General features: G+C 39.0%; 1 protein-coding gene across 2 annotated transcripts; it reads right to left on the bottom strand.

Moving 5' to 3' along the window:
• Positions 1–3,696: 3,696 nt before the first annotated feature.
• On the bottom strand, positions 3,697–13,405 carry LOC121369303. Of its 2 annotated transcripts, none has more exons than XM_041494272.1 (2): positions 13,293–13,405; positions 3,697–7,514 (listed from the first exon to the last, which is right to left on the bottom strand). In XM_041494272.1, exon 2 carries the CDS (start codon positions 7,496–7,498, stop codon positions 4,514–4,516), a length of 2,985 nt encoding a protein of 994 aa, XP_041350206.1. In that variant the 5' UTR covers positions 7,499–7,514; positions 13,293–13,405; the 3' UTR covers positions 3,697–4,513. The 2 variants fall into 2 exon arrangements, with proteins under 2 accessions (XP_041350206.1, XP_041350205.1); XM_041494271.1 differs by having other exon boundaries at positions 13,251–13,399.

The raw sequence follows: 13,405 nt of genomic DNA, 5'->3' as shown, positions 1-13,405 counted from the left end.
TATTTATTTAATAGCAACTTCATGTAGTGTATTTTCATAGTAAGTGAATCAAATGTCAAGCTTATCCTACCCATAGACAATCAGATGCATTCCAGAGTCATACATTCTTAACGGATACACAGTAGAGATGTCGGGACTGAATGGGTACTAGTATTCCTGAAGGTGTGAAAATTGGTTATTTGCTGCACCTTGTCACTGTTGTTAAAATATCACTTTTATATAAAAGTAAACATTTATTGTGGGTGCTTAACACAGGTATTTTAACAATTTCGAATATATACTTGCAGAAAAATGAAGCAACATAGTATGTTCAACTATTAAGCTAAATACAGTACAAAGAATATCCCAGTATAGTACCTGAATCACACAAACTCTTTAACAGAATAACAAGCATTCTGAGAGTACTGCTAAAGCAATACATGTTCCCTATCGGGCTGAACACATTTTTCTAAGTTCAAAGAAAGAAATGTTTTATTTAACGACGCGCTCAGCACATTTTATTTATGGTTATATGGCGTCAGACATATGGTTAAGGACCACACAGATATTGAAGGAGAAAACCCGCTGTGGCCACTTCATGGGCTACTCTTTTTTGATTGGCAGTAAGGGATCTTTTATATGCACCATCCCATAGACAGGATAGCACATACCACAGCCTTTGATGTACCAGTCGTGGTGCACTGGCTGGGACGAGAAATAGCCCAGTGGGCCCACTGACGGGTATCGATCCCAAACCAACCATGCATCAAGCAAGCACTGCACCACTGGGCTACGCCTCGCCCCTACCTAAGTTCAAGGGCCATAACTTCATAAAAAATGTGGATATCGCCATAGAATTCAAACTTTTATCTGTAACTACATGATAAAGTTATACACACAATTTCAACGTAATATTTTGAGGTATTCTGTAAAAAATGTGGAAAACTAATTTTTGTATCTCCTAAGTTCAAGGGCCATAACTGTCAAAAATGGGTAAATCGCCATGAAAGTCGAATTTGATTGTAATAAACCTGTATACAAAATTGATCTCAATGTATTGAGGCATCGTGAAAATTATGTAGGACAGATGGACAAGACAGAACGATGGAAAAGAAACCTGTAGTGCCCTTTGGTTGAACCCTTAAGGAACTAATAAAGGTGTGAACAAAATAGCAGTTCTTGCCATGTACATGCATGTAATTTATCATGCACATGGTTATTTTTAACAGTGTAATAAGTCTCCACACAAAGCCATTAAAGATGCATTTTCACCTCAAAGTTTTTATTTAACGACGCACTCAACACATTTTATTTACGGTTATATGGCGTCAGACATATGGTTAAGACCCACACAGATTTTGAGAGGAAACCCGCTGTCACCACTACATGGGCTACTCTTTCCGATTAGCAGCAAGGGATCTTTTATTTGTGCTTCCTACAGACAGGATAGCACAAACCATGGCCCTTGTTGAACTAGTTATGGATCCCTGGTCGGTGGAAGTGGTTTACACCTACCCATTGAGCCTTGCGGAGCACTCACTCTTTTTGTGATAAATAACTAAAATTAATCAATCCCACATAAAATCTTTTCCTCAATTAGCTCCTAAATATCAAAACTAACATGTTGCCAGATAGCATAAAAGAATGTTTTCCTTAAGACTCCTTGCTGCATCCAGTTCTGCATAATACTGACATAAATTAATATTTAGCAGTGATCTATACTAATGATAAACCTACCTGTATAAATTTTTTGCAGATGTGGAATCAATATCTCAAATAAAATTTGAAGGGAGGAAACTTCCAACAAAAACAATAGCGACTTAGCGGTTCCCAGTCCATTGCTATGCCGCTATTGCTCCAGTGTAGCATTAGACTGGGTACGGTTCCCAGTCCACTGCTATGCTGCTATTGCTCCAGTGTAGCATTAGACTGGGTACGGTTCCCAGTCCACTGCTATGCCGCTATTGCTCCAGTGTAGCATTAGACTGGGTACGGTTCCCAGTCCACTGCTATGCCGCTATTGCTCCAGTGTAGCATTAGACTGGGTACGGTTCCCAGTCCACTGCTATGCCGCTATTGCTCCAGTGTAGCATTAGACTGGGTACGAGTAAGGGGAAATACTGTTACTTAACTTGACCAGTAAATTACAACTTTCATTGTTTCAGTTAAAAATAAAAACGCATGTTTAAAAAAAAAAACCCCATTATATGGTATCACGATGGGATACTGGGTTCTTGAAGTCTGGTATCCAAACTTAAATTCTGGTATCCCCGAGATATCGGGATACCCGTTCAGTGTTCGAGATTACAAATTTTGGGCAGTATCCCATTTGGATACTAACATTTCAAAATCTGGTATCCCACCTGAGAATTTAGTATCCCACTTAAATGAAATTTATAAATAACATCGTACCAAACTTTGACAACACTATTATTTAACTTCACCAGTAAATAATGACTTTCATTGTTTCAGCGAAAAATAAAAACGCAGGATTAAAAAAAATCAACAACATAATATGGTATCCCGGTGGGATACTGGGGTATTGAAGTGTGGTATCCCAAATTAAATTCTGGTATCCCCGGGATATCGGGATACCGTTAATCTCGAACACTGCTGTTTCTTCAAACATAAAAACACTTCACCAAACTCTTGTTGGTTTCTCATAATTAACACACATTCTGAGAGTACTGCTGAAACAATACATGTTCCCAACTGGGCCCAACAAAATTTTGTATCTCCTATTAAAATTCAATTGGGCCATAACTATCCTGTGAAAAATTGGTAAATAGCCAAGTTAAACTTAATCTGTAACAGAACATGATAAAGCCATACATAAAATTTCAGGATAATATCTTGAGGCATGCGGAAAAAAAAGTGTGGAAAACCAATTTTCGTATTTCTTAAGTTCAGGGGCAAGAACTCTTATCCCAAATGGGTAAATCACCATGGAAGAAAGGAAATGTTTTATTTAACGACACACTCACATTTTATTTACAGTTATATGGCCAAGGACCACACAGATATTGAAAAAGGAAATCTGTTGTCGCCACTTCATGGGCTGCTCTTTCAGATTAGCAGCAAGGGATCTTTTATATGCACCATCCCACAGACAGGATAATACATACCACAGCCTTTGATATACCAGTCTAAATGCATTGGCTGGACTGAAAAATAGCCAATGGGCCCACCGACTGGGATTGATCCCAAACCGACCGCGCATCAAGCAAACGCTTTACCACATGTCTACGTCACCTCAGTATCTGAAGGCATTGTGAAAAAAATAACCTGGAAAACTATGTGGGACACAAATGTACAGACGGACATACATACAGACAGCAAAGCGATAAAGCACTTGCTTGATGTGCCTATCGGTCTGGGATCCATCCCAGTCTGTGGGCCCATTGGGTTATTTTTCACTCCACCCAGTGCACCTAGACTGGTATATCAAAGGCTTTGGTATGTGCAGCTGTTATCCAGTCTGTGGGATGGTACATATAAAAGATCCCTTGCTACTAATGGAAAAATGTAGCAGGTTTCTTCTGTTTGACATCTAATAGCTGATGATTAATAAATCAATGTGCTCTAGTGGTGTTGCTGAACAAAAGATTTTTTTTTACAGACCGGAGGACAGGTTTGAAACCAATACTGCAATAGTCCCCTCTGACTGGACCGGTAGGGGAGTAAAAATGAAAGATGAATACAAAGAAAAAAAGAAAGAACATTTAAAATGCATTTATTTCAATGCTTTTGGATCAGAAACAAACACATGTAATGTCATATTATAAACCAGTAAAACTTCAGGTCAGTGAAAAGTATCCTAATAAATCAATCTGTGATAATTGACATTATTTCCATTTCCTAGAAATGTACATGATCTTAATTCAGCTTTTTGTAGGGGTTATAATACCAAATTACATGTTGACATATTAATGCAATTCCTACAGTACTTAATGCAAAAAACTTACAAACTACAACACGTGTACATTTCAAGACAAAGATTACTTTACAAGTATACTAAATTTTAGTAGAATAAAAACTAATTTCTTGAGTGACTATAGCTTTGTAACTGTACAGCATACATGCACATGTTCACTGTACCTGTTTGAAAATCAGTCATATTTTATGGCCCAGTTTCACTTAACTGCAGTGCTCAGGCTTAAGATGGCTTTTCATATACAAGATTTTCATCCATCATCTGTCACACATAAACTTAAAACAATTTCTCCCTACTTGAATAACATGCGAGTTTGACTTTTTAACTTCATATTCAACAATACCAGTAGTCTCTTTCAAGTTTCTCCAATACAAAGCTTTTAAAATGCTTTACATAACTACATTGACTCATAAAACCCCCACCTATATTCACTTTTCCTCCACTAGTAATAAGTTTGTTTGAGCTTTTTGCTTCCTTTTTTCAACATTACATAAAAAGTTAAAAAAAAGAAAAAAAGCCTACTAACCAACATATATAAGTTTATGACCTGACTCACAGCAAACCAGTCCTCTTGTGGGGGTTTTATTCTATAATGATCACCTACACACAATCCATGCAAGCTAGGTCTTGAGATATTGCACTGATGAAATCTCTGACATAATCATCAGACATTTTCACTCGCTTTCTGCCAGTAACATCCCACCCAAGTTTAGCAGCTTTTTGCTGTCGTCGCTTCTTCTTTGCTGGTGGGACGTTTTCAAATAAAAGTATTCGATTTTGCTTCTTCTTGCTGACAAGAGTTCCATCATGTGGGACTTCAAAGATAGTTTCCCAAGTCTTTTTATCAGGCATTTTAAAGTTTTTATTTCTATAAAGATCTTCTAAATTCTCATTTTTCTTTCGGTATCGTCTGACCTTTTGTGGTTTTGGTTCAGAATTGTTTGCAAGTCCAGAACATATCTGTACATCAGCATCATCTGTACTGTCATCAGTTAAATCCGAGCAGAGATAGTTGAATTTCTGCTTGCTTTGTTGTCTGCACATTTCAAATGAATGTCTGCGTGATCGTCTGCGAATATAAGAAACTTCTTCAGCCACATGGTCAACAGATGCATCACATTCTGTAGCAAGGATAAAGTTAGCAGATTTGCGTCCTCTTACGTTCCTTGTAGCAGATACTTGCAGCGAGGAATCTGGCTTGTCACTATTGTGAGAGTCTGCCACAGTACAGTCAGTCTGGTCAACGGTTAGGTTATAAGAAGCATCACATTCAGTCACACGGTTAAAGTTAGCAGATCTGCGTCGTCTTCTGTTCCTTGAAGCAGATGCTTGCAGCGAGCAATCTGGCTTGTCACTATTGTCACTGTCCACCACAGTACAGTCAGTCTGGTCAACGGATAGGTCATAAGAAGCATAGCATTCAGTCGCAATGGTAAAGTTAGCAGATTTGCGCCGTCTTCTGTTCCTTGAAGCAGATGCTTGCTGTGAGGAATGTGGCTTGTTACTATTGTCAGAGTCCACCACAGTACAGTCAGTCTGGTCAACGGATAGGTCATCACGTTCAGTTAGGATACCGTCAGAAGATCTGTGAGGTCTACTGCTCCTTCCTATCTTCGAGGAATGTGGCTTGTTACTATTGTCAGAGTCCACCACAGTACAGTCAGTCTGGTCAATGGTTAAGTCACCACAAGTATCACGTTCAGTCACATGAGTAAAGTCAGCAGATCTGTGTAGTCCTCTGTTTCTCATTTGCTGCAAGGAATCTGACTTACAACTATTGTTGGCCTCTGCCATAGTACAGTCTGTATAGTCAACGTCATTGATGGTTTCAGAGACAGAGGACACTCTCTCCAAATGTTTGGTCAAGCCAGAATCTCCCACAACACAAGGCTTGGACCATGATCCATCAGTCTCTTGGTCAACAGTTTCTACTATCTGAGGAGAATCAGAGCCAGAGTTTATAAGCGCAGCACCACTTTCATTATTCACAATTAACAAACCACTCATGTTACTGGTATAGCTGGTATTTTTAACTTCAATGGATTGGCTAACAGACACTGGTTTTGCATTATTTGAACATTCATTCACTGAAATAAAAAATGAATGCGGACAGTTATTTTCCTTTTCCTCTTGAGTGCAGTAACTTTTCTTCACTGATTCAACAGAAATGACAGGAGTTTCTTTTGGACTTTTCAGCAATGGTGCTGAAATGCCTTCGAACAAGAAATTACTCTTTCTTCGGTTTTTCTTTTCCTTTGACAATTTTGTGGCAATGGTTTGGATGAATTGTGCTGCACCAGTGACCAGACGTTTTGCTTGCAGTCGACTTGGAGATTTTGCTGCCTTTGGTGTGTAAAAAATTTCATCCTCAGGATTCCACTCAATGTTACTGTTATTATCAAACACACCATTATATTCAATGTTTGCAGCACTAGATTCCTGTTGGGAAAATCTTAAGTCATTCTTTTCAGCTGCATCAAAGGACTGTGTGTCTCTTGCAACAACAGACTTGTGTTTATTGTTTGAAGTGTTTACTGCTCTACTGTCACCAGAAGATCCTGAACACTTGGTTGAGAGTCTGGTACAAGACGTAGGTAATGTACAAGGACGATCAGTCAGCTGAACTGTTACCATGACAGTTTGACCATCATCAGAATCCACATTGATCTGCAATACATCATTAGCATCTTGGGTCTTCAGTTTGTTTATGTGTGTGTTTACAGAAGGAATATTGTCACTAGGAACAGATTTTTTAGACTTTTTATTCATTTCATTTGTGTTACCATCATACAGCTCTGACTGACCAGTGCTTAAAGCTGTGTAAAGAGTATCTTTGTCGGTAGGTTCAGTGAGATTATGTTGATCACCAGGTGACTCGTATGGAGTAACCTGTAACTCAGGAATTCCATTAGATAATTCATGCATAGACGTGTCAGTATACCTGATATTTGGAGTGACTGGTGAAAACATAGGGCTAAGATCTGAACTTGGAGAACATTTGACTGTTCGACTCAAAGAAGACAAGTCTCTGTGTAACAGACCTTCACTGGAACTAGTGCATGTGGATGATGGTTTATAAATGGGATCACTATTAGGTGTTATACAAACAGTATCGCTAAGAAAGGCTGCATCTAAACTGTGACCATTTTGTTTAATGACATGAACACTGTCACTATTGACACCCGGCGTCTGTTCCTCCAAGCATTTTATGTTTGTAAACATGTTGTAGGGAGTCATGACTTTAGGTGACAAGTTGTTACTGGGAAACCTGGCTAATTCTATTGGAGACAAATCACCAGGTGGTCCACTTATAGATGTTTGACTTGTAAAACCATTGGTGATGTGTTCGACCTCGCTCTGAACAGTACAACTGTGCGATGACATTGACAATGATCTGCTACATTTAGTTGCCGGTACAAAGACCTCGCTGTCCACCCACAGACTTCCATACTCGTCCTCGGTAGTGCTGGCAATGTTTTCATTGCCAAGAGTTACAATGTCATCATTTCCAGATCCGAAAATAATGGACTGGCGCCTCAAGTTTCTGATTGATCGCCGCCTCTTCTTTTTACTTCTTTCATCCATTTCTTTTATAATTTATCTGAAAAACAAAACAAAAACAGAATCATTACCGAATATCTTCAAAAAAACAAAGAAACCTTGAAACCTCTGTTATAGGAGAGCTATCTATCTCGCTTCCCATCATTCCCCTCAAACTAGTTCAAGGAGAGTAGTTTTTAGCTCCCTTAGCAAGTGAATTAATATGGTATCAATATTGTATCAATATCTTAAATGGCCCGGAGCCTCCCCATAATCCATATTAACCCTTCTTTCCATTAATGCAATTTTGCGTGCGAGTTTAAGGATATAATGCATATACACAGCATCTTTTCCATGTATACATGCTATTCCGCACACAGTCATTTAACGCACTACAAACAAACTGATTGATGGGTGATTTTTTTATGCATAAATTTTTCAGCTCGGTGATGTCATTAACGCTAGTATGTACGTTTAGCGTAAAAGTACACTTGAACGAAGTCAAATTTTTATAGTAATACACTTGCAAATACACAGATATGGAAAAGAACATTTATACACTTGAAAATGAGCACAATAAATAGAGTGCCGAATAGCGTTAAACTTAATGGAAAGTGGGCCTTAGGGGAGCAATTATTCACTCCCTCAATATTTTTATGGCAATGTCTGCATCTAGGCAAATAAGGAACATAGTCCCATATAGGAGACTGACAGAACAGGGTTGAAACAGATTGAATTAAAATTTGTTTAATATACTCTTCAAAAGAAGAAACGCAAAACCACATTGTCGTAACATTTGGAGAATTGATTTAATTATTGAATGGTGAGTCCGATAATTACCAAATGTTCCAGGATTGTTCACAATTCACTCTAGTCCATTGTGAGTAAGTGATAGGACACACCACCAAGGTCAAGGTCATCTGGAGTCAATACCGGGTGTGGCCTCCGCGTGTGTTGACAACTGCCTGGCACCGCCTGCCCATTGAAGCAACCAGAGTACGGATGACGTCCCGGGGGATGGTGGCCCACTCGGCCTGCAAGGCTGCTGCCAGCTCGGGCAGGGTCTGGGGCTGTGGTTGTCGCTGTCGGTCCAACTCGTCCCATAGATGCTCAATTGGGTTCAAATCCGGTGATATTGATGGCCAAGGAAGGACATTAATGTCGTTGTTCTGTAGGAAAGCCGTTGTGAGACGTGCTGTGTGAGGCCTGGCGTTTTCATGTTGGAACACTGCGTTGGCGTTGGCCATAACTGGAACGATGTGTGGCCGGAGGATCTGGTCAATGTAGCCCTGTGCATTCAGGTTGCCCTGCACGTGGACCAGGTCAGTTCTGCCAGTGTGTGAGATGGCTGCCCACACCATGACACTACCCCCACCGAATCTGTCCACTTCCTGCACGCAGTTTGCCGCATAACGTTCACCACGACGCCTATACACGCGACATCTTCCATCATGACGTCGGAGCAGAAATCGGGACTCATCACTGAACCACATCTGTCTCCATCGCAGTTGAGGCCATTGTCGATGAATCTGGCACCACTGCAGTCGGAGTCGACGGTGTTGTGGTGTTAAGATGACACCTCGAACTGGACGTCTGGCACGAATTCCTACCTCACGTAGGCGGTTCCGTACGGTCTGGTCGGATATCCTGCGCAAATCTGGTATTGCTGCGGCTGTGGAGGTGGCAGTAGTCAATCGTTCCCGAAGGTGGCGTACCCGGATGTAGCGGTCCTGCCCGGGGGTAGTGACCCGTGGTCGACCGGATCTAGGGAGGTCACGTGTTGATCCATGTTGCTGGTAACGGTCCCACAGTCTGGAGATGGTGCTTGGGGACACATGGAATGCCCTGGCAACGGCCGTTCTGGATTCGCCTGCGTCTAGTCGGCCGATGGCATTGTTTCTCTGCGGTTCACTGAGACGTGGCATGTCCTGGATTGTCAACTGTCGGCCAGATACAGAGGCCAGGCAAGCGAACACCCTGCACTTTTATACTGTCGGTGTTCATGTTGCACGTGCAGACAACGCACGTGCAGTGGTGACATGGTTTGCACGTGGCTGCGTTTTTGCGAATATTCACATTTTGGAACTTTATTGTACAGTAGCTGCGTTTTATCGAATGTAACCGTGGGAATGTGTTTGGGACATGCAATGACCTTATATTCACAAAGCATGAACCGGTAGGAAACATAAAATCGGAGTTATAACCCATTTGTACCCTTTTGCGTTTCTTTTTTTGAAGAGTATATTAAAATAATGATGGTGTGTAAGGGTCATAGATGAGAAAGATGAATGGAAGTGTAAGCCTCGTTTGACAGGATTTGAACCATTGTCGTCAGCTTCACTATCCACTGGATCATGGAGCTCACTTGGTTAAAGGGTCTACCCTGAGTTTGTAACCATTTTAAAAGGTTTTCAGTAACATTTTTACATTAATTATGAAATTAAAATGACAATTTATTTACATTTTATTGTTTAGAATATGCATTTCTGGACATCTTAATGTTTTGTCTAAAAAATGTATTAATTTATTATTACATCCAACACAGCAAAATGAAATTTGAAGTAATTTAGCTAATGATTGCTCTCGTGGCCCACTCAGTGATTCCGCCTTCCAGGGGTTTTCTCATCTGTGTTAGTGTAGTTTGATGATTTGCTCTTTTGAATTTTATATTGGAGGGGGCCACCCACGATGTCAGTGAGTCAGTTACATCCCACTTCCATTGGGGTTGTGAAATATTCAAACCAAAAATAAACACATTTCAAATTCATAAAAGGAAAAGTATGCATAGTATAAAGAGCCCAAAATGGCAAGAACCAAAGGAGACGTGCCAATCCCCTTTTAGCACTATCCTAGGGCGTGTTCTCTTCGTTTTCAATTAGTTTCATAAACCTGAGTTATGGGTTCCTGAATAACATTTGTTAACTGATCTGAATGATAAAACAATTATCATTTATCGATATGTTGCAATTAAAAAAATTTTTTAAATGCTTTCAAAAGTGGCAGCCTCACCCAACTCCAACATTCCTGCAGATTCAAACATTTGGTAATTCTGATATATAGTCTTGATGAGGAAACCTGCTACATTTTCCCATTAGTGCTCATAACAAACAGTAGCAAGGGATCTTTTATAGCATATGCACTATTTTACAGACAGGATAGCATACTATGACCTTTGATATACCAGGTGTGGTGCACTGGCTGGAATGTGAAATAGCCCAATGGGCTCACTGACAGAGATTGATCTTAGACTAACCGCACATTAGACAAGTGCTTTACCACTTGAAGATTTAAAAAGATAACTCTATGTATCAGTGAACCAACCTAAATTATATCTAACATACTCTACATTTGTACAGCATTAAAAATATAAATATATTCATATAAAAATTACAAATGATTGATTGTGTTTTGAATTCCAAGAATATATAAAAATTTGTGATTCTGTTTTGAATTCAAGAATACATAAAGTTCGCTACGTACCGACCCTCTTATGAAAGTTGAAGTAAGAGGACATCAAATTTTATTAGTACTTTCACAGAAGGGTTAATACGTAGAAAAGTTTATGTATCCTTGGAATTCAACACAGAATCAATAACTTGTAATTTACTGTTGAGGGAAAACTCAAGATAGTCCCTTTAACATGGTTTAGCACTAAGGTCGATGACAGTCACATTTCGGGCCCATATTTGGCTTCATACACAATAAATAAAAGATATCCAGGGGACAATATTTCAAAATCTTAGGTAACCGAAAATCAGTTCATGTGAGTTTTACTTAGGCAACCTAAGTTACATGAATATAGTTCTCGTATGTACTCAGAGAAGTGGCAATTCAAATGTTGGTACTGTTGATATGTAGAACAAGAGGATTAGACATTAACCTATGACATAAACATAATGTAAATATGTTTTCAGTTAACACTGTTTATTGGTCTGAAAACATTTCATGATTTTATTTTCACAAGAAGATTTTGATGTAAATTATTACACAGAGTATAGACCCTACACTAGCACAACAAGGACAAATATAGACAGCCAATGAAACTACCGAAAACATATATGACGTTTGTCAAAATATAGCGGTAACACCTGTATGACTTAGCGGCTAGTTTTTTTGGAGGACAACTGGGTGTTCATGGGTGATTATCACAGTTTTTCACAATAAACTAATGTGACTTAAGAAAGGTAAAGTATTATTGTATGTACAAAGTATTGTTTTTCAGTGTTCGAGATTAACGGTGTCCCGATATCCTGGGGATACCAGAATTTAATTTTGGATACCAGACTTCAAGAACCCAGTATCCCACCGGGATACCATATAATGGTTTGTTTTTTTAATCCTGTGTTTTTATTTTTCACTAAACAATGAAAGTTGTCATTTACTGGTAAAGTTAAGTAACAGTTTTTCGAGCTCATACCCAGTCTAATGCTATGCCATAACAATATCTCCCCCAACTCGTACCCAGTCTAATGCTATGCCATAACAATATCTCTCCCAACTCGTACCCAGTCTAATGCTATGCCATAACAATATCTCCCCCAACTAATACCCAGTCTAATGCTACACTGGAGCAATAGTGATGTACCGTGTAGCAATAGACTAGGAACGGCTAAGTCGATATTGTTTTTGTTGGATGTTTCCTCCCTTCAAATTTTATTTGAGATATTGATTCCACACCTGCAGAAAATTTATACAGGTAGGTTTATCATTAATGTCAGAATCACTTATAAAATACTGCTAAATATTAATTTATGTTAGTATTATTAAAAAATAGATTCAGTTTGATTTCAAATTTCACGAATTCTGCGTTTACAGCCTTGCAATAGATTGGGAACGAGAACAGTGTTGTCCAAGTTTGTTATGATGTTATTTCTGAATTCCATTTAAGTGGGATACTAAATTCTCAGGTGGGATACCAGATTTTGAAATGTTAGTATTCACCGCTTTCCAGACGGTTTGTCCACCATACAATTCGTCCACCCACCTTGGACAATTCGTCCACTCGATTACAACATTTAGACCAATAAATCTAAAATGTTATTTCTTAGCCATTGAAATGGTTAATTATTTTTGTTTTGTGGTAAACTACTAGTATATGAATCATAATAAATTTTTACAATAATTATAAATTTACTTTAATTGTCCCATTCCCTATTATAATTACAATATTTTAACGAACTATAATACACTATGTCTATCAAAATGTCCCCATCATACTTGGTAACCCCCCTTCTGCCACTGGCGATGTCAGAAATATATAGGCATGGCAAAGCTGTTAGGTTAGGTTACAATCTGGCAATTCTCTGTGTCGATATTCCACTAAAATAAAAAGTGTCAGTACATTTATTTAGTCTGTGGACATAATATACGGTAAATAAGTAATACAATTTTTTTTATAGTGGACGAATTGTCTAAGAACAATTTTTGGTTGTGGATGAATCATTTCGACTTCAACAGTGGACGGATTTTTAGTGGACAAATCAGAGTTTGACCTATACCCCTCTCTCTATAAAAGACTAATCCTAACCCTATACCTAAAACTACCATAAGCACTGAAGGGGGGGGGGGGGGGGGGGGGGGGGTACGGGGGGGGGAGGGTCACGGTGTACGGGTCTAACTCGTGCCATTATAGCCATATCTTTACCATTTACGAAATATGGATTTTATGTGAAATAACGGGACGGGCGTGAAGAGTGGCTGTCGCCGACCGTAAAAGTTATCATTATGTTATCATTTTGTTTGTTATGGCGTGGCCTAAACCGGCTAATAATGTTTAAACACATTGCAAATGTATTACCAGATGCCTTGACAGTTTAAAAGTATAATTTGCTAGACACACCAATGAGTGACAGTCACGATCTCTTTAGCAGAACAAACACGTCGTGATTATCTTTGAATAAAAATCATTCATTCTTTGTTATTGACATTTTGAATCCGACGACTTGAACTTCC

Source organism: Gigantopelta aegis, chromosome 3, assembly GCF_016097555.1.
Source record: "Gigantopelta aegis isolate Gae_Host chromosome 3, Gae_host_genome, whole genome shotgun sequence".
In the NCBI taxonomy this organism is placed as follows: domain Eukaryota; kingdom Metazoa; phylum Mollusca; class Gastropoda; order Neomphalida; family Peltospiridae; genus Gigantopelta; species Gigantopelta aegis.
Note: the sequence above shows the minus strand (reverse complement) of the source record. Positions and strands in the feature narration are given on the sequence as shown.

What these genes read in the sequence shown, in the direction of transcription:
- LOC121369303 (XM_041494272.1), bottom strand. Translation starts at nt 7,498, where the DNA reads ATGGATGAAAGAAGTAAAAAGAAGAGGCGGCGATCAATCAGAAACTTG.